A 25,412-nucleotide genomic window follows, 5' to 3' on the forward strand; every position below is an offset into this window, starting at 1 on the left:
AACTTTGTTTTCCCCAATTTATGGTTTTATTGTCATACTTGTTTGCTTTAATAACATTTGAACACGCTCAACCACACTGCCAGAACGCCACATGAGAAACCAAAAACTGGGTAAAATCAGAGGGAAACATGTACACCCAAGATCAACATTTGGTTTCAACTGTTTAGTTCTTTCAATTTCCTTTGCAAGTTACTGTGAAAATCATTTTACACTCCAAGCAGAATCCTGGTCCACATCTGTTTTCAGATATAAATTCTGCCATTTGTCATTTATGAAAACAAGAAAAAAAGTTGAGGGGGGGAAAAAAAAAAAATTATGTATGATAAGCAGACCAGAGTAAGAAGGTGGGGAGAGGTGGAGGGAGGGCTAACCCAGAATGGCATAGCTGAGCTCTCAATATGAGAAAGCCGACTCGTGTGGACATCATCTTGGTTTGTCATTTGCTTAAAAACATGTTTCTTTTTCACATGAGTTTATTTTTCTGAAGCTGATCTTCAGCACGCAGAAAGGGGGCGTGCAGGGAGGCGCTGTCACCACTCATAACAGTGTGGGCGGGTTAAGACCAAGCTCCGCCTGCTCCTCCTCACTCAGACTCTTAGACTCGCCGTCAATCTTCAGTCCCGCTCAGCCACCAGCTTCAGCACTTTTCCGATCGCGATGGTCTTCCCTGGAACATACACCAACAAAGAAAACACTCCTCAATATTGCGTGAGAACCAATCTGGATCCTAACACGGCTCTGCTATTGGAGTTCTGCTTCATTATATGTTGGATGCTCAGACTGGGAAAAATGAGTTCCATATATGTGTTAGTAATTCCTGCTCTGAGTGACATCGAGGCAAGCAGAAATCCTAATGTGGTTGCCTCATGCACACAGGTCTGACTGCGAGTACAGATGCTCTGTATATCTGTATACCCGCGTACTGTGCTGCAATTCGAATGGTAAAAACGAGCATGGCTGTTGATGAGTCTTTAAACCAGCTGCTTACAACAGAGCCCTTTATGAATGCAGACTGAGCGGAGTCAAAGTGCACCGGTGCATCACCGGACCCGCACCCTGGAGTGGGACACTGATTTATCCTTGTTGAACCAAGCAGTAAATCAGATGGCAGAGCTGATGTCTGCACGATGCAATCAGCAATAAAATAGTGGTTCTCTGTGCACATCCAACCAGTTGACCACATAGCTGGTTGTCACTTGCACATCACACCACAGTTTCTTTCTGAAGCATGAGCAGGAACATCCATGAGCCTGTCTGCAGGGGAAGGGGAGAGAGAACCCCCCCCCAAATGCTCTTCACTTCATAGAAGTGAGGGGAAAAAAGTCTCTCTGTAACTTATTTGGCACATATCAATTTAGTTTTCCTGCAGACGTATCAGTGAATGACTCCCAATCACTCATGTTTGTGATGCACCTGTTATGTTGGAAAGTGTCAGGGTGCATGTGGTGAAAAGTGTTTTATTGCATAACATAGCGCTGATTACATGTTGCAGACATGAACTGATTGTGCCACGCAGTGTACCAAACCCACTGAGGACAAACCAGCGTGCCCGACTCCAGCTCGTCTGTCTGGTGATGACGTCGCCATAAAAGGTCTTTCAGACAGTGGTTGAACTGCTTAAGGCCTAGTTTAAAAGTTCTTTGTCTTAATCCCGCAGACTCTACAGCCCAGAAAGCCAGGTTAGCGAGCTGAGACTAAAGTCAAAGGTTTCAGTTCACAAACAAAGCCCTCTCTCTGCCTACACAGATCACCATGTTACCTTACACTCAATGTGTGTGTTAAAAGTTTGACTTAAAACAGACTATAAGAGATTCCTTGCTTTAATGTTTTAATTGACAGTGTTCTGTTAAGTGTGGTATGGTTCTACTGAGATCATATACTGAGTTGTATCTGAATGAAGGCCAGCTGTGCAGTAAAAGCAGCACAGTATGTGTCTTTCATTTTCAAATTGCAATGTGTATGTATCACCTGGAATCTAATCTGCTGTCAGGTTTTTGTTTTGGGGTTTTAAAACACTGATGAGCTGCATCTACTGGGACATTGTTCAGTTACAACTGTAGACCATTCAATCATTAAAATGACTTTGATCTGGTCACAAATTACAGTGATTTTCTCGTTACCTTCTTACATTATCAGACAGATAGAATGATAGATATATATGCACACACACCTTCATCCCGTAAGGTAAACCGTCCCATCTGAGGGAAGTCTTTAAATGTCTCGAGGCAGATGGTCCCTGCTGTGCGCAGACGGGCGATGCACACCTGGTCCTGTTTCACAAACCGTGGTCGTGTCTTGCTCTTCTCTCCTGTCTTCTTGTCTACCAGACAGATTAAGGCCTGCAGCCAAGCAGCATATGTGGATTTTTAGCAATCTTAAACCAAATGTATAACATTTCAACAGATTAAGATATATGGTCCAAAAGTCTTGAGCCGCCACTCATTTATTTAGATTTTGCTAGGATAAAGAGAAACTGTTGCAAACACACTGCAGAATTTCAGTGAATTTGAAGTGAATATTTGGTGTGACCACCTTTATTCTTCAGCACATGCCCTCTGAGGCAGCTTTGTCATTTCTTTAAGTATCTTCAAGAATAGTTTCCCAGACTTTCTGAAGGACATTGAAAGCTCTTCTTTGGACGTTTCTGCCTTTTCCCCTGTTCTCTGTCAAGATGATCCCGCACCTCCTCAATAAAGTTGAATTCTGGGCTCTGGGAAGGCCAGTCCATAACCGATGGTTTTCCACTGTGTGTTTTTGGCTTCAGTTATGCTTTTACTGCACTGGCAGTGTGTCTGGGATCACTGAAGAAGCTGCTGCCAATCTGAAGGTACTTTTTTCAATTCCAATAACTTTGATCAGATCTCCAATGCAGCCCAAACCAACATCACTGTTGTACGTCTCTCCTGAACTCTTCTGACAACAGTTTGGGTTCAGCACTTCATCGTTGGCAGTTTTACAAGTTCTCAGCTAACAGCTGTTTGGGGGATCAGCTTGTTAGCCTGTCTAACTGTGCTGTCTTCAGCATTCTTCATAACTAAACAGATTATGTGGGTTTTTGTTTTTTTTAAAGACTGCTAGTAACAAAAGCCCCTTTTCCATTACTACCTGCTCAGATCACTCGCCTTTACCTGACTCAGATTGACAGGTTTTCCCGTTACAATCGAGTACCACCTAATGTGCGTAGTTGTCGTTATAGCAACGTGGCCAGTGTGATCCCGGTCTGTGGCTTTTTGTCACACTTGAGGACCACGGTGTTATTTTCTAGCCATTTCTCTTGTTGCCTGGTTTAAAGAATAAAAAAATGGCGGTTTGGATTTTCGTGAACGAGACACTTTCATGACTTGTGAGCAGTCAGTGACGCCACTGATCAGCCACTTGGTGGCGTGCAGTCTGACGACATTGCATGTTAGTACCTGTTGGGATCGATTGGAACTCTGGCCAGCAGGTACAACTGGAAAAATCCTGAAATCGATCCGAGTAGGTACTAATGAAAAGGAGGCTAAATAGGCCTCAAATTGGTTCCTTGGTGAGTTACCTGTTTTGTGAGGGCACAACACTGGTGTATGTGTTGATACAGAATCTTTGTTATGCTTGAATGATTCATAGGTCAGTGTTAAATGGCTTAAGCAAAAACAAATCCTGTGAAAACAGTCAGGTATTAACACTGAGAATGAGTGAAAAAGCAGCCAAACTTTGAAAGACGTCCCATCAGCCTGGAGAGCTACTGATCCAGACCATATTTTAAATCTGAAGAAATGAGTTGGGGCTCAACACCATTGAGAAAGTTAATCTGGCATCAGGTTTTACCGTAATTTGCACTTCTTCGATGCAGGTGTGAATGTGAAGGACTGCATTGTAACCTGGACAGATGATGGATTTGTGTTCAATGATGACAATCTGCAGAGGAAAGAGTTCTGGTGATTAGGATAAGGCTGCCCATACAACATTTTCTCACTGTTAATATCAACTTTCTTGTGGCATCGAAGCCTGAGATTCATCGCAGGACCACATGAACAGCTGCTGTGCATGTCGTCTCATTGCCTCGATCATCATGGACGTAGCGTTTTGCTGTCAATGTTGTATCGATGGGTCCTGTAATGCCAGCAGAGCGTCCATGTGCACTAACCTGCGCGTCAAACGTGCGCCCTGAGTGACACAGGTTCTCGGCATTACACAGAATGAAGCCCGGCAGGATCTCCTCCTCCTCTATGCCTTTCAGTCGCAGCTTGAGATTTTCACCGGGCCCTGCGTCGTCCGTCTCCACGTCATCAGAGAGCAGACTCAACACTTCCACCACATGCTGCATAGCCGCATATAGAGAGACAGAACAGACACGTGTATCCACATTCCCCACACCAAAACAGCTAACACTGACAAGGACCTACGTGGGATATCACTAGTTGGTTTCCTTAAGAACTCTACACCAGTTAGTTTCACGCAGCCTATTACATCTGCATCTGAATTCATGCTTCTAATTATAATTTTAACTACAGGCAAACATCCAGTGAGCAGCAATAATCTCGCCTGGCTCCAGCTTATGGAAGATCTCTTACCCTGTTTGGCATCATGACCAGCTGCTGTGCTTTACTGATGGAGCCAGACTCCAGTTTGCCCAGAATCACAGTGCCCATGTCCTGATGAAGACAAAGAGTGTTACAGAGCAGCTGAGAGAGAATCTGTACATCTATCAATCTGACCAAGTCTCCACTTCCACTGCAGCAGAACATCACGTCCAAGTTCAACGTGGCAGCAAACGATTAGAAGGAGTTGCTGTAATGAGAGGTGCCCACTCACTCGCCATGAGAGCATCAGACTATCACATGCCAGACCCACATACTGGTACAAACTGGAAGCTGGTTAATTTCAGTGTCCATCGGACATTCATGTTTTAATATGTCTGTCAGCAAATGTCTAGGAAAGCTCAGGGTTGCAGCGCATGTGTGCCTGTCAGACTTCATGCTGAGATGATGTTTCGATGCTGGGTGATAGCACGGTGACTTGGATGAAGCACGCTCCTTCAACTCTGTACAGAGCAGAGACGGCTAAGAGGAAGTGCTCCGATTCAGAGTCAATCTTTAACCAGCTAATCAGTAAGTGTTCTAATTTTAGGTTTCTGGTTTGTATACACTGCATGACATAGTACATACTGCTGCAGGGGCTCACAACGCACCGTCTCATAGCCCCATCAAGCCCCACGTCTGTGTCACGTAGAACATGTAGTGTGTATCAACGCAGAGAGAAAACTTTCCCCATTTTGTTTGTTAATCTTTGTCAAAAGCTCCACCCTTTCGTAGAATTAACCAATTTTCTTGGTTTAAATGTAATCACCCTAAACTGTAATGCAGCTTTTAGATGTGCAAATGAGAAAGACCCTTACCTTGTATTTGTCTACGATCGGCAATCTTACTGGACCATCACTTGATCTGTTAAAATTTGGCAAACTGTCCAAGTGTGGAATAAAAGGTAGACCTCTGCAATAAAAAACAAAAACGATTCCTCGTGTTTAACTTGTTTGCTTGATCTCTTCAGTTGCCACAGGTGCAGAGGAACAAAGCAATACTTACGTATACCACGAGCACATGTTGGTGGGCTCCTTCAGGTTGGCTCCTGTCAGCCCGGAGCACGGCATGAAGTGGACATCTTTCTTTGGATTAAAGCCCACTTTCTTCAAAAATGGCACCAGTTTCTCCTTACACTCTTCGTACCTGCGGGGTTCAGACAGGGTGGATGTAAGCTTCTTCAAAGGACAGCAGCATGGCACAAAGTGACCACCACATGCATCAGCAGTGGGTGGAGGACAATGTGGCATGTGCAGCACCAGTGAGGTCAAATGCTGACAGGATGAGTGGAAACAACCTCTGATTCAGTCTCCTACAATAAACAAGTATTTATTTCAAACTCCTATTGAAGTAAAAATGAAACAGCATGTAGAGGCCAGCAGAACAGAGAATGTGGACTCTCAGTAATCGCTGCATGAGGCGACTCAGGACAGTGTTAAACACTACATTACTATTGTTATTAATAAAAGTAAATCCACTAATGATCTAATTACAGATTACAGTATAAGCCAGTCAAAGACATGTGCGTATATGTATACATGCAGACTTCAGCTGCTGTTCAGTGTCCAAACCTTTCCAGGCTCCAGTTAACTGTTGGATCATCCATTTTATTCACCAGAACTATCAGGTGCTTGACACCGGCTGTTTTGGCCAACATGGCATGCTCCCGTGTCTGTCCACCTTTCTCAAAGCCGGTTTCAAATTCACCTTTCCTGGCAGATATCACCTGTGGGACAAGACACTCACTCACTTTGTGCTACAGCCTGGTGTAACCTCATTAAACAGACGACAGAAATACATTAACAACAAAACAATAAAGACGTTATAGCTTAGCCTATCCCAGCTGTCACATGGTAAGGACGGTACACACTGAGCAGCTCACCACAGGGTTATGAACATGAATAATTCTGAGCACTGACATTTTTATACTTTTAACTTTGTCAAAGTTAAAAAGGGTTCAGTACCTAGTAGTGTCGTTTTTTCAATCCTGTAATACTTTTGAGCACTTGGAAAGTATGTTAAGCACAGATACGCCTTCATAAACTCTATAGAGGGAGTGTGTATGAACAACAATAGACACAATGTTTTTGAGAGGGTGGTTATACTGAATAAAGATGGGACCAAACTCTTCACCACCTGAGGCAAAAACACAGGCAGGGTGTGAAGGCATTGCAAGGAAGAGCTAGCTGCTGATGTGCAACCAGGAGCAAACAGCTCAAGCAAGGAAGAGCCCCCGATGGATGGGAAAACAGGACAGCTGGTTAAAAAACTCAGACACAAAATCCCAGGCAGAACAGTTTCCAATTTTATTATGCGATAACACTCCAACTGCTGATGAGTTACAAGGTTAACTTCCTTTAGTTATTGTTAAATTGCCATGTTACGCAGTCGTGTTATACTTTTACTCCAAATTCTCAGAAAACATCTGAACTATGCTGTGTTTTAGTTGACTCACACTTTCAAGGTAGTGTCATCAGCAGGGTGGAAAATGCTCTTCACTTACTAATAAAATGCTGCCTGCAAACGGCAGCATTTCAAAAACTGACATTGTCATCAGTGTGGTATCATTTGACTGTCCCTATTACATACATACCAATGATTTGATTCTTCTCATTTACTCAGAGCAGTACAAGAGCTGCAGTGCTCTTCAGGGCTTTCTTTAAACCAGCTGAGTACGAGTGAGCGCAGCAAGTCTCATACGTGTGGCTGTGTAAGCCTGCTCACTATGACGTGCATCTCTGATGGGCCACAGTGATATGCTCCTGTTAGGAAGCAGTCATGTGTTGGTGCAGCTGCATCAAGGTAAAGACCCTCAATCAGTGCAGGCCTGATTTAGAGTTAGTAGTCTCAGCTATACTATTAATCCTTGTGCTTTCCTGGGTTCACACACACACACACACACACACACACACACACACACACACACACACACTCTAAACCAACAGCTCTCTGTAGCAGACTTATGCGCCGACTTCCAGTTTAGTGTACAATTGTACTTTCTGGTGGTTTACTCAGAGGTAAGTTACATTTTGAAAGTTCAGTGCCACTGCTCATTTCCTGGACTCACCAGCACAGCCAGGTCTGCTTGTGATGCGCCTCCGATCATATTGGGCACAAAGCTCTTGTGACCTGGAGCATCTAAGATGGTAAAGTGCTTCTTGTCTGTCTCAAAGTATGCTCGGCCAACCTCCACTGTCTTGCCTTTGTCCCTCTCCTCCTGGTTGGTGTCCAAAGCCCAAGACAGGTACCTGAAGATAGTTTAAATAAATTTAAAAATAAAAACCTGAGACAAAGTGCTACTGTGTTCGTGGTCACTCTCAGCAAGTCAGTTTCTAAGATGTGCTCGACACACAACACCACCATGTTAACGCAGACACAGCAGACCATCCACTCACCAGGTTTCCCGGTTCTTTTCCTTGGCTTCTCTTTCATATTTCTCTAAGGTCCTCTTGTCTACCATGCCAGTCAGATACCTGTGGCAAATGAAAGGAACATGTCAAAGGCACGATGTGATGGACGCAACTTTACTCACCTGAAGTAAAAGAAAAAAGGAGACTACTACTCACATGATTTGTCCTCCAATGGTCGACTTGCCAGCATCTAGAAAAGCAGCATATATTAATCAGATAACCTACACCTTCCATGTAAAAAAAACCAAAACATTTTTACCATACCTGAAGTGTGTATGAAACTAAGTCTGCGATTTCGTTTGTAAATAACAACCAGAGGGGGTACAACAGGAGCTCGAGCCCTAATACACCAGTGAAAACAACCCCAACGAACTAAATGTTTGGATAAAAATCTCAAACCAGTTGTTGTTATGTGTGCCAGTCACACTCACACACATTAGTGCTCGAGTTAAACGGGTTTTTAAACGGTCCAATCTGATTAGCATTGCGTATTCCTGGGAAAAATTCCTCTTGTGAATGCTAACTCAAAAAAGCAAACTTTACACTAACCTACATGTCCAATGAACACCACATTGATGTGTTCCTTTTTGGGGGCATCCGGCTGCGTGGGTGGAACCTTGGGCACGAGCACTTCCTCTTCCTCCTCCATCATCTCTGGAGCGGTCTCGTCTGGCCCTTCTGGCCCCCGGTCCACGCACACGCCGCCTCCTGGCTCTTCCTCGCTGGGTTCTACTTCTTTCTGGTCCCATGGCTCCTCTGTGGTCATTTCTGCATCACCGTTCTCCACGGGCGCTACACCGACAAACATAGAATATCATATTTTTTTTTATGCTCATTTAAAAAAACTAAATTAAATTAAAAATAAAGAGCATTTCTCACTTCCACCACCATTACTTTCTCTGCCTTGTGCCACTCAAAGGCTCTCTTAAGCCATTTGCACAAGAAGTCAAAGTTATTTACATAGCACATTTAAACAACTGTTGACCAAGGCAACGCTGTACATTTAAGACACGTGTGTCAAACTCAAGGCCCGCGGGCCACATCCGGCCCAGCGTACATTTATATCCGGCCCGTGAGATCATTTTATATAGATTTATTATTATTGTTATGCATGGCCCGGCGATATGAGGTGCTAATAACACACAAACAACAGATCCCATAGTGCAGCGCTGCAGCCTCCTTGCTGAACGTTAGGCTACCTGGGAACATTCCCGTGTCAATCAAGTCAAACTTCTGTTATTGCGAAGCTAGCCGCTCACAATGGCAAAGAGAAAAGTTGATTCTGAAAGCAGAGCCTTTCAGCGCCGGTGGGAGGCTGAATATTTGTTTACAGACATTGCTGGTAAACCCGTGTGTCTTATTTGTGGAGCTAATGTGGCTGTAATTAAGGAATTTAATTTAAGACGACACTACAAAACATCAGGATAAGCTGAAAAACCTAAATGCAGAGCAGAAACTACAGAAGGTGGAAGAGCTAAAGAAGAATCTGACATTTCAGCAGACGTTTTTCACCAGAGCAAAATCACAAAGTGAAGCTGTTGTGAAAGCAAGTTTTATTGTAGCAGAGGCCAAATTAGTGCAGTCATTTACCAAGGGAGAGTTTCTGAAGAGCTGCATGATGAAGGTGTGCGACGTCTTGTGTCCAGACAAAACGCAGATTTTGGCAAATGTGAGCCTGAGGAGAAATACGATTGCTGATCGGGTTTGTGAGATGGCCACTGAATTAACACAGTTGTGTGAAAGAAGCAAAAAAAAAAAAAAAAAAAAAAAAAAAAAAAAAAATTGCATACTCTCTTGCTGTGGATGAAAGTATAGACATGACATTGCACAGCTGGCCATTTTCATCCGTGGAGTGGAAATATTGGATGCACGGGACGACGACAGGAAAAGACATTTTTTTTAAAACGTATGTCAAAGTGTAACTGACATGAAACTGCCCTGGGACAAACTGTTGGACTTACAACAGATGGAGCGCCGGTGTTGTGCGGTGAAAAAAGCGGACTAGTCAGCAGGATGCGAGTAAAGATGCAGGAGGAGAACTGTACCGATGAGTTATCAGCATATCACTGCATCATACACCAGGAAACGCTGTGTGGTAAAGTCCTAAAAATGGAGCATGTAATGATCACCGTAACGCAAACCGTAAATTTTATCTGAGCTAAAGGTTTAAATCACCGTCAATTTCAGTCTTTTATGTGGGAAATAGATTCAGAGTTTGCCGACATTCCTTATCATACAGAGGTCCGTTGGCTGAGTTGGGAAAAGTTCTCAATAGAGTTTTTGAGCTCAGCAAGGAAATCTGTCAGTTCATGGACATGGCATGTATGATGCGGTGAAGGCATTTCAAGTGAAGCTGTCACAAATGCACCAGTGCAACCTGCCTCACTTTCCCTGTTGCCAAGTAATGTTGAACCAAGTCAGCACACTTTGCTGATAAACTGAGCGCACTGCGCACGCGCGGCACTTTGGTGACTCTGAAGCACAAAAAGAGAATTTCGAGCTGCTTCGCAACCAATTTCCGTGGAAACTGCACCTGTGCAGATTCAGATGGAGCTGCAGTGTAATGGTACATTCAAGGCAAAGCACGACACTGCAGTTTATTCACTCCATTCCTGTAGCAGTGCCCCAGCCAAGTCTACATGCGGCTCCAACCTTGTATATGCTTTCATTTATTTTTTCTGGGGTTTTTGGCAGCATGTTCATATTTCTAACTTGCATAATTTTGACAGGATATATTTTTATGAAGAGCAAAATATTTAAAGTTAAAGTTTATTTTTTTAAGTTTGTTTATTCTGGAATAATATTCCTTTGCATTTTTATTCATATTTAAAAAACATTGTTTTAGTGTGTTCAATAAATGTTCATCTTGTTTGGCCCGCGACCTAAAGTGTGCCTTGAGTTTTGGCCCCCTGTGCAATTGAGTTTGACACCCCTGATTTAAGATAATCAAAAGAGATAAAAACATAGGAAGACACGATAACAATTAAGAATAAGAAGCATAAAATGAGAAGATTTGAGTAAGAAATAAAACAAATAAAAGTACAAACTCATTCATTTAACAGCCAAGGAATAAAAGTGGGTTTTCAGACGGGTTTTGAAAGTGTCTAATGTTGGGGAGGACCTGATGTGAAGCGGCAGTCACAGCAAAGGCCCAATCTCCTCTGTGCTTTAACCTGGACCTTGGGACAGCCAGGAGCATTTGATCTGCAGACCTCAGTAATGTTGCAGGAGTGTATCAATTTAAAAGATCAGAAAGGTGTGAGGGTGCTAACCCGTGCAACGGCTTAAAGTGAAGACCATGTTTACTGTAAGCTGCAGTCATCACCATGTTGTTGCCAAAGTAAAAGAGAGGAAGCCATTCTGTGAGATGTTAGACAACTATGTAGAAGTTTGTCATCTCCTCGTGTACTATATGACAGAGAGAATCATAATCTGCTCTCAGGGGGATTTTTTTTAAGTGATAACAAGGTGTCCAATGTACAATCGTTTGTACACATACGCTGAATAACCTTCCCGGCCAACCTCTGTTGGAAATGTAAAATAGCTAAGAATAAAATAAAATTGAATAATGGGGTATCTACGTTCATATTCGTGTTCCTCACAGAAATAGAGATCTGCTATTGACATGTCCCTGAAGCAATGTCATACATTATGACACAAACATACCAATCACCATTTCTAGCACTGGCTCATAGCACGCTACACTTGTCACCTCACTATTTGAATAATGACTTTAATCAACTCATAAGAGCTACCCAGTTCTTGTTTATTGCAATAAAGCAGCTAGGATGGTTACAGACCGAGGGGCTAAGGCTCTCTATAGACTGCAAGAGTCAGATGATATGCCTGCAGTGCTTCACAGACCAACGTCCTGCAGACAGCAGTGTTTGTGGATGATGTTCGCGTCTGGCTTTAAGCTACATGTGTGGACAGCACGGTGAGCTGTGTTCACAGGCAGAGATTTCTGAAACCGTGCCCATTTTGAATGCGGTGCTGCCCGAAGCTTCGTCCCTGCACACAAAGATTGAACCTTCTAATGATCTTATCGACTATAGATCTCGATTCAAGTTTCACATTTTATGCTGAGGAAAATTGTGAAATTGCTCCACAGTTTGTAGAAGTTTTTCATGAATCTCTGCCTTTCTTTTTATACCTAATCCTGTTAGTGAACGGTTACCAGTTAACCTGATTAGTTGCCAAATGTTCCTCCAGCTGTTTCTTTTGAGTAACACTTTTCCAGCTTCTTGTTGCCCTGACCCATCTTTTTGAAACGTGCTGCTGCCATCAAATTCAACATGAGCACTTTTTTTTTTTAATGAAACAAAATGTCTCAGCTTAGATATTTCATGTTTTCTATGTTCTACTGTGAATAATATTTGAATATGAGATTGTCACATCATTGCACTATTTTCCTTGAACAAACAGACACAGGGTCCCAAGAGTTTTGGAATTGAAGTTGTAGAAACCTTGTTTACAACCACCAGCATGCCTACCATGTGTCCTTCCTTTATTCTCAGCGACCTTCAGGTGTGTGCAGACACAAACACAAGCTGTGTTTGACCATGATGAAGGCGAGCAACAAGCCTCTGTTACAATTTCCACATCTTGTGATGCAAATTTCAGAACTGTGAGGGTCTGTGTCCGCAAGGCTGCCTAATAGTCCTTTACAGACACCAGGTGAGCCAACAGCAAGTATTCATTCCTGTTATATCTCTGAACTCTGCCCCTAGGATGCATGTGTCAACGGGTCTGTGGATTCACAAAAAAGGCACACTGGTGTTTTCATGGGCGCTCACACCCACCATCTGATAAAATTTACGTCACTATGTGGAAAAGGCAACTGGTCTGTTTTTTCTGCCCATTTCAACGACTAGTTACAAGGAACGTCCCTAAAATTCAGCACTCTGTGAATAAATACAGTGTAATGGGAGATGTACTGGAAACCTGTACATCTTAGTGCAACCAATGCATCTAAATAAACAGAAAAATCTTTGCACCAAACACTGCAGATTTCTGTGTGCCCTCGCTCACTGCCCCATGTGTACAGTCAACAAGCACCATGACTTCAAGATTCACTGTACTGTATGTGGACAGTACTGTGTAGGTTACTGGTGAGTCCTAATCACCATATTTATGTGCAGTCCTCCAAAGAATCAATGGTGCATCACTTGGCATGGATGATGTGGCCAGGTCAATTGTTGACAGGCTGGAAAGTGGGCCTGAACAAGGCAGCAATAAAAGAGATAATTAAAAGACGGGGAAATAAAATAAAATAAATCAAAGTGGAACAGTGGTTAGCACCACTGCCTCACAGCAAGAAAGTTCTGGGTTTAAGTCCACCACCTGGTTGGGGCCTTTCTGTGTGGAATTTGCATGTTCTCCCTGTGTATGTGTGGGTCCTCTCCGGCTGCCCCCCATAGTCCAAAAACATGCGGTTAGTGGGGTTAAGTTAACTGGTGATTCTAAATTGGCCCCAAGCCTGAATGAGAGTATGAATGACCTGTCCAGGGTGTACCTGCGTCTTGCACCATATCAGCTTAAATGGGCTCCAGAGTGGAATAAAACACCTACAACATAAAAGATGGACTGCAAAGCCAGGTGTAGGCTCACATGTAAGACAACACTGAGAATGGGATGATGTTCCCTTACAGATAAAAAAAAAACAAAACCCCCCCAAAACATTTCCGGTGACCCCCAATGAGCAAGCACTTGGCAACAGTGGGAAGGAAAAACTCCCTTTTAACAGGAAGAAACCTCCAGCAGAACCAGGCTCAGGGAGGGGCGGGGCCATCTGCTGCGACCGCTTGGGGTGAGGAGAGGGAGACAAGACAAAAGACACACTGTGGAAGAGTCTGAGATTAATTAGAATTAATGATTAAATGCATAGGTATATAAACACAGTGAGCAAAAAAGGTGATTTACGAAGATACACTCAGTGCATCATGGGAAACCCCCAGCAGCCTAATCCTGTTGCAGCGCAACTAAGGGAGCATTCAGGGTCACTTCATCTATATATGTTTATCAAAAACATACTTTGTCAGTCTAAAAGCCAAATGATGTTACTGGGGGATTCAATGTGAGCCTATCAAACATGTTCATGTAGAGGACTTCTCTGCATGCGTGCCTAAAGTGATAATGAAATACACACCCAGTGTACATGACAGAGCAATGCAAAACAAGACAAGCTGATGCTAATCTACAACTGAATTCAGACGTCAGTCGCTGTTTGCTCAAACACTGTACTCAGGCAGAAACACACACTGTAGCAGATGCATGAAGCAAATACTGCTGCGAGGTGAAGGAGAGGAGCCAACTGTCAGAACTGATGACGCCACATTGGGCTGTGTGAGATTGATTCAGCATAAATGACATTGTCAATATCGTACTGATACACAAACACCAACTACATTCATAAATATAAAGTGTAAATACAAAAAAAAGACGGAGACACTAGAGCAGGGCGATATGGCCAAAAATATTTATCACGATATATATCTGAAAATTTGCGATAACGATATAACTGACGATATAATTTCTGCAAGACAAAATACAACTCCACAACTTTGCTAGCGCAAAAAAACCCCCATCCATTTATTTTCACTTAAAACAAGCAGCTGTTTTTTATGTGCATTAAAGCTATATAAAAATTTAACAGTGCAAACGTCTTGATGCATTCTCAATCATCCAGGAAAGTAAATCTCCAAAAGTTGAATCTGTTCATCTGGACGTAGCGTTTGGTGGGAGAAACGTTTCGTCACTCATCCAAGTGACTTCTTCAGTCTCCGCTGACTGCAGGTTTCCCCAATCTTATAAACAGTATATTTGCATAATGACTGAAACCTGTTTATAAGGTTTGGGGAAACCTGCAGTCAGCTGAGACTGAAGAAGTCACTTGGATGAGTGACGAAACGTTTCTCCCACAAAACGCTACGTCCAGATGAACAGATTCAACTTTTGGAGATTAACAGTGCAAATGCAAATTCCTTGCTGAAAGTTTAACCAAAAGGCATTTCCAGTAGAAATGGGCTGACATATCCTAAGCATAACCATGTATAATATCCACTGAAGTTAAAAAGAGATGCTTTGCTACATTAAACTGCAGTGTGCCAAATAAAAAAGGTGCACAGGATTATAAGACACATTAAGCAAAACAAAGCAGTCAGATAAATCAAACTTTATTCAACTCATTCTTGCTTCCTCCACTTCTGTACCATTGATTCATTAATGCTGTATTCCATCACAGCTGCTCTATTCCCGTGTTGTTGCAGTATATTAATGACTAACTTCGTATTGTGGATGGATTTTCTCAGTTGTTCTCCTGACTGAAGTTTGGTGCGTTTACAGCATCCTGCCATGAAATTGCATTTGTCTCTAACCATCAGGAACCTTCACGTTAACTTTTATCAAGTGGAAAAGTGTTAGCGTTCATCCTCCAGCTTCACTGTTTATGTTATGCTAACATAGCTGTGTCGCTAGCGATCACGTAGCACATCATTATATACCAACTAGTCCAACTTCAGTAACCCTACAAACGTCACTGCTGTTTAATTTCCTGTCTTCATTTATGTTGGAAGTGATAGCAGAGCTGTACGTTTGAATTTTTTCAGAAATCTCTCAGTCAGAACATGCTATATCATGCTTAGGTAACTAGCGAAACTAGCGAGCTAACTTCCGCTAACTTCTAACTCCGTTAAATGTAATAAATTCTGTTTTCATGGATGCCTGGATGTTAAACATCATAGTTACACCTGGTAAAGCAGCAATGCTGATCGTTTTATTAAAGATGAAAGAATTTAGACAGTTTTTAACTCTCAGTGATGCTGCAGTGTTCGTTTGACTTTGGGACCTGAAGAGGATGGAGTTTAGGACCCAGGTTACTCCCAGATTTATGAGCACAAATACGGCAATAATGAAGGCCCGCTTGCATGTTCTACAAAAAAACATAAGTGCTTTGTTGTGTATCTGACGGACAAACACCAAACCTGTTCCACATCACTGAAGTTGCACCATTTTTACAAACCAATTCTGGTTCATCCGTTTCACTCAACAATCCGCTTTCCCCCTTCTCATTCTCCGTTGCCGCCGTGCTTTTTTGGCCATGTGCGTATGAAAACAAAGGCACTGCGCATGCGTGTTTTACCCATAGTCTATCACGATATTTCATTTTCTTATCGTTGCCTAACATTGCAACGGTATTACTGTGAACGGTATAATATGGCCCAGCCCTAGGAGAGACTGGAGAAAAAAAAGAAAAAAATCAGTAAAGCACCATCTATATTTCAATATGGATGTGTATGGACTTTTTTTTTAAACAAGACCGGGACAAAGGAGATAAATGTGACAAAAGTCTCATATATAAGTAAGGCACACTGGGAATACTACAAACATGAAGATTCATCTTGGCAACAAATCTAACATTAAATTAACTTACCTGAAAAACCACAGCTGGGCACACTTAGCTTGACAAAGCTACTTTCCAGTTCAGAGCAAGGTAACAAAATAACCATATCCATCACCTTCATGTACAAAAACCTACACCCACACAATTTTGTGAAAAACAAGGGCTACTCTTGTATGCACAAGAACCAGGGGACAGTGTCAGAAACACATGCAATAAGCAGTCTCTTGTTGTTGCTTCTGCCATCAGTGGAGAGCAGCAGAGTTACAACATACAAAGAGCTGAAGTGACACCGAGTAAAAAAAACAACAAAAAAAAAAACATGTTTCCTCTCTGGCAACTGACTGCATTTTTCATCTTTTATGTTGGTTTTTTTTTTGTTTGTTTTTTTTTTTCAATTCTCTCTATGTGGTCGAGTCTGCTGACACTTCCTTTCCTGTTCAGGCCCACTTTTCAACCAATCAGCCTACAGACAGTCATCCCCAAGACTACTCAAAGGTTTCATACACATAGTCTGCACATATCAGGACAATAACATGGGCAGTAAGCGCTTCTATGTAACACAGTGTAGCAGTGTGTGTGCAATTTGTGTGCCACAGAGGGAAGCCAGATCCCCCACACCACACACACGCGCTTCATACATACCAGAACTTTCTGACATCTCCATGGTGGACGTCTTTTCAACAGCAACTGAAAGAGAAACAATGGTTATATTTAAGTTTAAGGTGATCTTAATGGAGCCTGTTCCACAATCTTAAAAGAAGAGCATGTGAGTTTTAAAGCTGCAACTGGTTTAAATAGAAAACAGAACCGTCTTTGTGCCCCACAAGTAGCTCTCATTGTATCTTTAGAGGCCATCTGACGACAGGAGAACCTGTAACAGCTTTACTGTTTTAGCTCCCATGTGTGGGGCTCAATATGGGCGGCACACCGCGGATGGATGCAGGTGGTGTATGTACGCTTTCCTGTGATCTTCTCCAGAGTGCATCAGATCATCCACGTCACGCCACATACTCACGCTCTTACTAATTTGTTAGCAGTGACGAGTTTAAGCTTTCCGCAAACACTCCCGGGGAATGTGCCAGTACATCTCGTTCGGCTCCAGTTACTGCTCAGAATGACCGATCTCTTGGTTATACGGCGTCGCTGACGCTAAACACCGAGGTTCCCAAAACTCAAACGTGAAAGCACGCCGGCTAACGAACATGCTAGTTGGCTACCGCCGGGTGGCTGAAACAAGCTAACGCCGGTTGGGGTGGTTACTATTTAATCAGTTATGACAGTATTTAACAAGCTGCAGAACAAGAGGCGGCTAGATGTGACAAGTTGTAAAACTTACAAAGCGCAAAGCTTAGCGCGAGAAGGATTAATAACCCGACCAACGTGAAAAGCAGCTAGTTTATCGCGTTTCACGGAACGCGTGTCTCTAAAGCGGCTAATGAGCTAACAACTAGCAGCCCAGCCACTGGTAGCTCTTAGCTAACGCAACCCCGTGGTGCCCCTGTACTCACCGGCAGAGTCGACGTTTCCCGGGTGTGCTTTCAGGCCAAAAGCCGGAACAAACTCGGCGGCGTTTACATTGGGCACAAACGGCTTAGCGTTCACATTTAGCGTTGTGAATGCTGATTCAAGTTGTCCGTCGATCGTGGCCTCCACATCGTCCTCTTGTTCCCAGGAATCAGGGGCAGTGTCTCTCGGGTCCATCGTGGTTGTTGGATTTTCACCGCCGTGAGATTTGAGCTGCGCAGTTGTTGATCCACACGAGCGTCCTCCCGAAACCCGACGACGCCGTCAGCCCTGGGAATGGTGGAGAGCGTCCCAACTCCAAGTGTGCCGTTTAATCTCCGACTCAAGTAAAACCCAGCAGCCGGTTTCTGTCTGACCAGACGCCACAGAGGATGTTCGACTCAGCACTCCCAGAGACTGTCCGCGTGAGCTAATGCGTCCCCACAACCGACGGCTACCCGCAGTGACCCCTGGGATATGAAGTCTTATTAAAAAACGACAGAGCGTCTGCTTCGAAAGAATTTTCACACTAAGAAAACTACATTCCCCAAAAGACTACGGACAGACGTTTTACGTCAAAAAATTTCTCAGCTTCGTAGAAACCGCAGATTCGAGTCAGATTTTGTTTGGTTTTCTTGGAGTATGACTTTCTAAGGCTTATTCTTTCAACTTGATTCACTCTATAATATGAGTTATATTTCTTATTTGCTTGAAGAAGACATTATACTCGAGTACAAAAACACGCCAATGCACCCCCACCACACACACACTCACCGCTATATTCTAAAACGTAGCCACTAGTGAAATGTATAACATTGCTTGATTTTTTTTATCCCTTCCAAATTCATATTAAAATGTTAATGCATGTCCCAGATTCATGGTTACCTGTTAAATCCTAACAGAAGTAAGCTAAAACAATATTGGTATGCTTCAATTAATTGCTTCAAAACATTTCACAAAATCAGCTGCAGGTTTGACAAAAACCTCCAATAAACTGACAAAAAACGATTATAATTTATAGTTATAAATTCCCATATTTGAATTTCCATATTTACAGAATTATAAAGTATGTTTACAGTCTGGAGCAAAAATAACTTGTAGATAATTTCCTCTTCATAAAAACTCTGAAGTCATTCACAAATAAGTATTACGGTTTGCTGGTTTGACTGATAGGTATGCCATCATCGCTGTAGCAGACTGCTGTCTACCAGCACTCACAATGTCATCTCAAGAACTGAAACAGACAACTCCACCATGTTTGTGCTGATGGTGCTTTTTTAATGGCATTCTCAAACAGACACCAATGCGTGCAGTGTGTTATGACTCATTTAAGACATTTGTGCTTCAGTTTTCGTGAGTGAAATTCTAGTGTTTCACCTAGGACTAATTAGCACTTATGTGTGCCTGTTTGTTGCATCCGTAAAGTTTATGAATCCTACTAGACAAGATTGCCAGTTTTTGCTAATCAGCACAAAAAAAACCCATATACAATATCCATAAGTTAACCCTAACCAGAGACCAAACCCAGCATTTTACAGGTGACTTTTAAAGATCTATGACTGAACGTTGGGGTTTGGTCTCTTGGTCAAAGACTATTGAATTGGCTCTAAAACTGACCCACCACTTCTCAGTTAGCACTTCCTTCCACTTCCCAAGCTCCTCCAACCAGACACTGACAACCACTGACATGAGGACGTAAAGGATAAAAAGTTACACAAGGAAATGCAAAATTTAAATAAAGTAATATTTTTTACTTTTGTAATTTTCAATATTTATCTTGATTACTACATTTTATTTTTTGTATAAATATATGTAATTAAAACGTCAACTGTAAACTTGAAACATATTTTAGGTCAAATTTTGGGTTTCTCTTCACTTTGGTTTGGTGCTGGTACAAGATCAACATTAAAATGCTTCCGGATCAGATCTGGCTTGCTTAAAAGGAAGAGGAGTCGCAGTCACCTTCCACAGCTCCTGCAAAAATATATATAACATACAAATAAACAACTTATTGCACTTGATGAAACTCATCCTTTATCACAAACCCACTTAACTGTATTGGATTGGGCCGCCACAGAACTTCCAGTTATTTTAGAAAAAATGAGACCTTTTCACTGTTTGCAAGTTATATTTGCAAAAAAAGTTATGGCATATTTATTCTTAAATGGTTAAAAAATTGCTTTTTGAGAATTCCAAATGGTGAAAAATACTTTTGGTCCAGTAAATCGAACATAACAGGAAAATTGTCTTTTATCAAGCAGTTTAAATACAAACACTGCCTTGCTGTAAGCGGCATGTTAGCATATCATACTGCAAACAGTGGTATCAATCAATCAATATGACACTCGCAACAGTGTTTCCAAAAGATTACTACTGGAGTAGCACTTTGTGCGACAATAACAAAAGCAACTCTGATGTGCAATTAAATACATTTACAGTAAGTTACTGCAAACAGTGTCATTTGAGGTTTTTGATCAAAAATAGGCATTCAATAAAAGTAAAATATAGCCAATATAGACTATACTGCCAAAAGTATTTGCTTCTCTGAATTGACATGCATATGAACTTGAGTGACATCCCATTCCTAATTAGTTTAAATCCTTCCAGAACCACATTTCTGAGGTCAGACACTGAATTTGGTTGAGGAGGCCTGGCTTGCAGTCTCCGCTCTAATTCATCCCAAAGGTGATCTATTGGATTGAGGTCAGGACTCTGTGCAGCCCAGCCCAGTTCTTCCACACCAAACTCGCTCATTAATGTCTTTATGGACCTTGCTCTATCCACTCATGTGCAGTCATGTTCAAACAGGAAGGGGCCATCCCCAAACTATTCCCACAAAGCTGGGAGAATGAATTTGTCCAAAACGAGTTCATGAAAAACAACCCCACACCATAATTCCCCCTCCACCAAACGTCTTGTCTTGGAAACCATCAAACCTAGACTCATCCATTGGATTGGCAGAGGGAAAAGCATGATTTGTCTTTTCAGAGAACATGCCACCATTAACAGTTGACTGTGTAATAGTTGGTAATGCGGAAATTTCTTGACTGGACTTGTTGCACATCCTACCACACTGGAGTTCACCGAGCTCCTGACAGTGATGTATTCTTTCACAAATGCTTGTAGAAACAGTCTGCATGCCTAGGTGCTTGATTTAATACACCTATGGCCATGGAAGAGATTGGAATACCTGGATTCAATGACTTGAATGGGTAAGTGAATACTTTTGGCAGTGTAGTGTATAAAACTGCAGTTATGGTCAAATTATGTTGGCTAATGTTTTACTCACCAGTTGTTCTACACGTTCATATAAAATAAACTGATCAAAGTTAGAAGGGAGCTGTTCCACTCTGAAACTACACTGTCCGTTCTCCAGGTCCTGAAGTTGGTTCATACAGTGGACGAAATGATCATAGGCTTCGCAGGAAACATCCATGTGTTGCAGGGTGAAGTTCATCCTTGAAGAATATCCAGATAGAAACATAGTAACATACTGGACATGGAACCAAAAAGTAGAAATAGGGGTGGCTATGGCTCAGGAGACAGAGCGGATCATGTACTAATGAGAAACTCTGGTGGTTTGAGGCCTGGCTCCTCCAACCTGCGAGTCAAAGCATCCTTGCCAACATACAAGATAGTGTGAGATTGTGAATGGTAAATGGTAAATGGCCTGTATTTATATAGCGCTTTTGTAGTCCCTAAGGACCCCAAAGCGCTTTACATATCCAGTCATCCACCCATTCACACACACACATTCACACACTGGTGATGGCAAGCTACGTTGTAGCCACAGCCACCCTGGGGCGCACTGACAGAGGCGAGGCTGCCGGACACTGGCGCCACCGGGCCCTCTGACCACCACCAGTAGGCAACGGGTGAAGTGTCTTGGACACAACGACCGAGACTGTCCGAGCCGGGGCTCGAACCGGCAACCTTCCGATTACAAGGCGAACTCCCAACTCTTGAGCCACGGTCGCCCCGTGAAGGCTAGCTTAGAACTTAGAGCTATAGAACTTGGGTACAGAAAAAAACACTCATAGGTGTGTGTGAATGGAGGAATGAGACTTGCAGTAAGAAGCACCTTGGAACGTAGAGTTTAGGGTTAGGCTAACCCAGTGGTTCCCAAAGTGTGGGGCCCGCCCCCTAGGGGGGGCGCAGAGCTATTGCAGGGGGGGCGCGGCATGAAAAGGGGAAAAAAAACAAAAACAACGCTTGGACAATGCTAGCACGGGGCGCCCACACAAACGCAAAGCAGGAGATGAAGCATTGCTGAATATGTTTCCAAACCAACTTCATTCTAAGCCAAAGACTAGAAAATATGGTGAGGCATATCTTCCCTTTGGTTTCACCTGCACAAGTGCTGAGGTAGGTCTCCCTGCAGAATTAGTTTTCCCTGCATCGGGAGCAGCGCTGAGCTGTTCAAATCACGGACAAACAGTATCCCACAGTTGTTTATGTGTTTGAACCCATTTGTAGAGGGTTTTTGAAAAATGTATTGATAGCAATGTTGAACATTATTACACAGGAAAAAACAACTACATGTAAAATAATTACACCGTGATGCCTCTGCCTTTCTAAATGCAGGGACAGTAATGGCCTGTATATGTAAGCGTGTAAAACCTGCAGAGTCAGATTAACAGTATTTTGTCTCTATCTGCCATTCTGCAATTCATCTCATGTAAACAATAACGTGGCGCACAGTGTGACGTGAAAAGGCACATACCTTTGACATTGCGTGACGAACTCTGTATTCTCGTCCACACGTAAACGCAAAAAAAAAGGAGTTTTAAAAATCTCCGTTCTCGGTGATTCGACGCGCCGTTTACATGTGCCCAAACAGCTGCGCGCTCAAAAATACCCGTAGGTGCGGACGGAGCGTAAAAGAGTTGGTAGTTTATTTTCTTACTACCTGTAATTTATTGCAGATTATTTGTATTTGCTTAATTGTTTAATAAATGTTTGAGGTCTGAAATAAACCGCAATGGAGCAAAATATGGGTGTGCGTGGTTGAAGGATGTGTTTGTGCGAAAGCGTGTGCGTGCACGCTGGGGGGGGGGGCGCGAACATTTTTCTTGTTAAACAAGGGGGGCCCAGCAAAAAAAGTTTGGGAACCACTGGGCTAACCATTACACACTGAGCATGTGGCAAAAAAAGCGACACAAAATCCCAACTTTTCCAGATCCAAACTTGTCATGTAACATCTATACAGACTGAACATTGCGTTTTTGTAGAAAATTTGTCCTCAAATAATGTTTGAAGATAAATAGCTTCAAAGCATAATGTCTCCACCTCTGTGCTGGACTGAGGGGATGGTGTTGTGGCTCAGCATTTCTCTTCCTCTAACACAGCGGGTCAGGCTGTTGCCAAACAACTCGATTTTGGTCTCACCTGACAGCAGCACTTTCTCCCAAGCGTTCTCTGAATCATTTAGATGTAGAGTTAGATTTCTTGAAAGCACACTGTTTTACCGTAGCTTAAATTCTCCACCTTTTATGCCTGGTATAAACTGTTTATTATCGTAGACAGTTTTAAATTCTAAGAAAATTATTCCTTGTATATTTCTTCAGGGTCTTAACACCTGAACACTACAGATATAATTTTAGATCACTGACAGATCCACACAGTACCCTTTGAGGCTGAGAACTTGTGGCCTCCCTCTCTTGTAATGCAAGTGTACTAGCCAAAGGTGGAGTCCTATCATGTGATATGAAGCAGCTAAATAAGTTGTCAAGTTTATTACAGAACATTGTTGGTAGAGGTAGTGAGATTATTTGAAAATAATATATGAATTTAAGCGGAATTTTAAAACCTTTGTTTTGCCAACACAGCTCTCAGAGTGCAGCCTTACACAGCAGTCGAGCTCATTGGGCATCGGGTTAGAGCTGAGACCCATCCCAGGCTCCGGTGAACGAGGTAATCCAATAATGTATTTTCTACTCTGTCCTTGCTCAACCAGCAGCATCGAGCACGCTTACTGATGCTGTTTCAATTTCTTACCTCAAAGTTACCTCAATGTCATTGACACTGAGAACTGCTTCATGTGTTGATGCAGCTTTATTGTGGTTGTTACACTTTCTTAGCCTCTCATAAAAGTAGAATGGGAGGCAGAGCCTTCAGTTTTCAGGCCCCTCTTCTGTGGAACCAGCTTCCAGTTTGGATTCAGGAGACAGACACTATCTCTACTTTTAAGATTAGGCTTAAACTTCCATTTTTGATAAAGCATATAGTTAGGGCTGGACCAGGTGACCCTGAATCCTCCTTTAGTGACAGTTCGCTCCTCGGGGTTTCCCACAATGCACTAAAAGTTTTTTTTCCACCTCTTTTCACTTCCCACTACTGCATATCATTACCGTTTATCTTCTCACATTGTTTGTGTTTTGTCTCGGTTGTTCTGCTTTTCTTTACCCTCACGCCCAACCTGTTGTGCCAGCCTCTCCCTAACATTTCTTCCTGGGAGTTTTTCCTTCATACTGTCACCAAGTGCTTGTTGATAACAGGTCACTTGATTGTTGGGATTTCTATTACAGAGTCTTGACTTAACAATATAAAACACCTTGAGGTGACTATGGTGGTGAACCAGCACTACATAAATAAAAATGAATTGAATTTATCGTCATATTTGGGTGGAAGTTAATGCTCTGTATGTTTCATGCTGGGTCAAGTTTAAAGTTTGTTTGTTTGCAGAACCTATGGGAGAAATATTAATCCTGTACATTTTCTCATTCTTATGCGAGTTGGCTGACCCACTTTTTTTTATCAGCTTAAGAAACATGATCATTCCACTGTGTATAAGGCCAAATATGCTCAGGTATACTTATATATGTATTCACCATACCTTTTCTCAATGGAGATGAAGATAGTGCAGGTGTGTGGAAAGTTGCTGCAGAGTCGGTACAGTGTTCGGAACAGGCCATCCGTCAGATCATCATCATAACAAACTGGTGACACATTAAAAAATCTAATTATTGCTGAGTCTCCTCATTTTACGGTTCCATAAGTGACTCGAAAGTCTGAACTTAAAACTGTCTCAGTAAATAACTGCTTTTTACAAATCATTTCACTTCACAAGCTGCTTCAGTTGCTCAGCAGTCTGGAGCCTCCTTTGCCAGATACAGTATCTCAGTAGTTCACACTGTGTGCTGCTCTGGGCTTTGCATGGTAGAGTTTTTGACAATGAACTGGTGCTTAAACCTTGCTGTGATTTGCTGTGTTTTGATTTTAAATATTTGCCCACAGTGTCTTGTCTAGAACCTTCCCATCTTTTTCAATAACTCTTTCAGCAGAGCATACATGGTGAAAAAGAGCTCTGATCTTTTAGAGATGTTATCCTTAAGACTTACCATCAGCAGCAATTATGATGCTAGTGTTATTCAGATCTGCTACCTCCTCCTTTGTCCAACTAAACTCCACAGCAACATCTGCAAAGATCAGACAAAAGAAAATAATTATCGTACTGGTTTCTAGTTTAGTGTATTGGTGGTTAACCAATCAACTCATACATCCAAACTGAAGACTGAGGTCTGTTACATCCATCCAGCC

At 42.4% G+C, this 25,412-nt stretch overlaps 2 protein-coding genes across 3 annotated transcripts in view; both read right to left on the minus strand.

The window, feature by feature from the left end:
• Positions 1–3: 3 nt before the first annotated feature.
• Positions 4–18,352, minus strand: gspt1l (G1 to S phase transition 1, like). Its single transcript, XM_031743765.2, has 14 exons — positions 17,879–18,352; positions 17,013–17,057; positions 8,519–8,761; positions 8,126–8,159; positions 7,955–8,032; positions 7,627–7,807; positions 6,131–6,285; positions 5,565–5,705; positions 5,378–5,471; positions 4,554–4,634; positions 4,127–4,300; positions 3,808–3,897; positions 2,171–2,339; positions 4–667 (listed from the first exon to the last, which is right to left on the minus strand). Exons 1-14 carry the CDS (start codon positions 18,069–18,071, stop codon positions 615–617), a joined length of 1,731 nt encoding a protein of 576 aa, XP_031599625.2. The 5' UTR covers positions 18,072–18,352; the 3' UTR covers positions 4–614.
• A 773-nt stretch (positions 18,353–19,125) lies between these two features.
• Positions 19,126–25,412, minus strand: part of mettl22 (methyltransferase like 22) — a 52,741-nt gene continuing 46,454 nt past the window's right edge. For both annotated transcript variants that reach the window (XM_039611144.1, XM_039611145.1), the window contains 4 exons: positions 25,214–25,291; positions 24,709–24,811; positions 21,163–21,331; positions 19,126–19,847 (listed from right to left, as the gene is read on the minus strand). In XM_039611144.1, the coding sequence (XP_039467078.1) occupies positions 19,779–19,847; positions 21,163–21,331; positions 24,709–24,811; positions 25,214–25,291 (419 nt within the window). In that variant the 3' untranslated portion in view covers positions 19,126–19,778. The remainder of the gene's footprint in view (positions 19,848–21,162; positions 21,332–24,708; positions 24,812–25,213; positions 25,292–25,412) is intronic.

The sequence above is a fragment of the Oreochromis aureus genome, linkage group 4 (assembly GCF_013358895.1).
Source record: "Oreochromis aureus strain Israel breed Guangdong linkage group 4, ZZ_aureus, whole genome shotgun sequence".
Lineage (NCBI taxonomy): Eukaryota > Metazoa > Chordata > Actinopteri > Cichliformes > Cichlidae > Oreochromis > Oreochromis aureus.

What these genes read in the sequence shown, in the direction of transcription:
- gspt1l (XM_031743765.2), bottom strand. Translation starts at nt 18,071, where the DNA reads ATGGACCCGAGAGACACTGCCCCTGATTCCTGGGAACAAGAGGACGAT. An exon ending in GTTAACTGGAGCCTGGAAAG is followed by an intron (nt 5,706 to 6,130) that starts GTTTGGACACTG and finishes TGAACCCCGCAG; the next exon opens with GTACGAAGAGTGTAAGGAGA. An exon ending in GTTTACCTTACGGGATGAAG is followed by an intron (nt 668 to 2,170) that starts GTGTGTGTGCAT and finishes TGTATGTTCCAG; the next exon opens with GGAAGACCATCGCGATCGGA.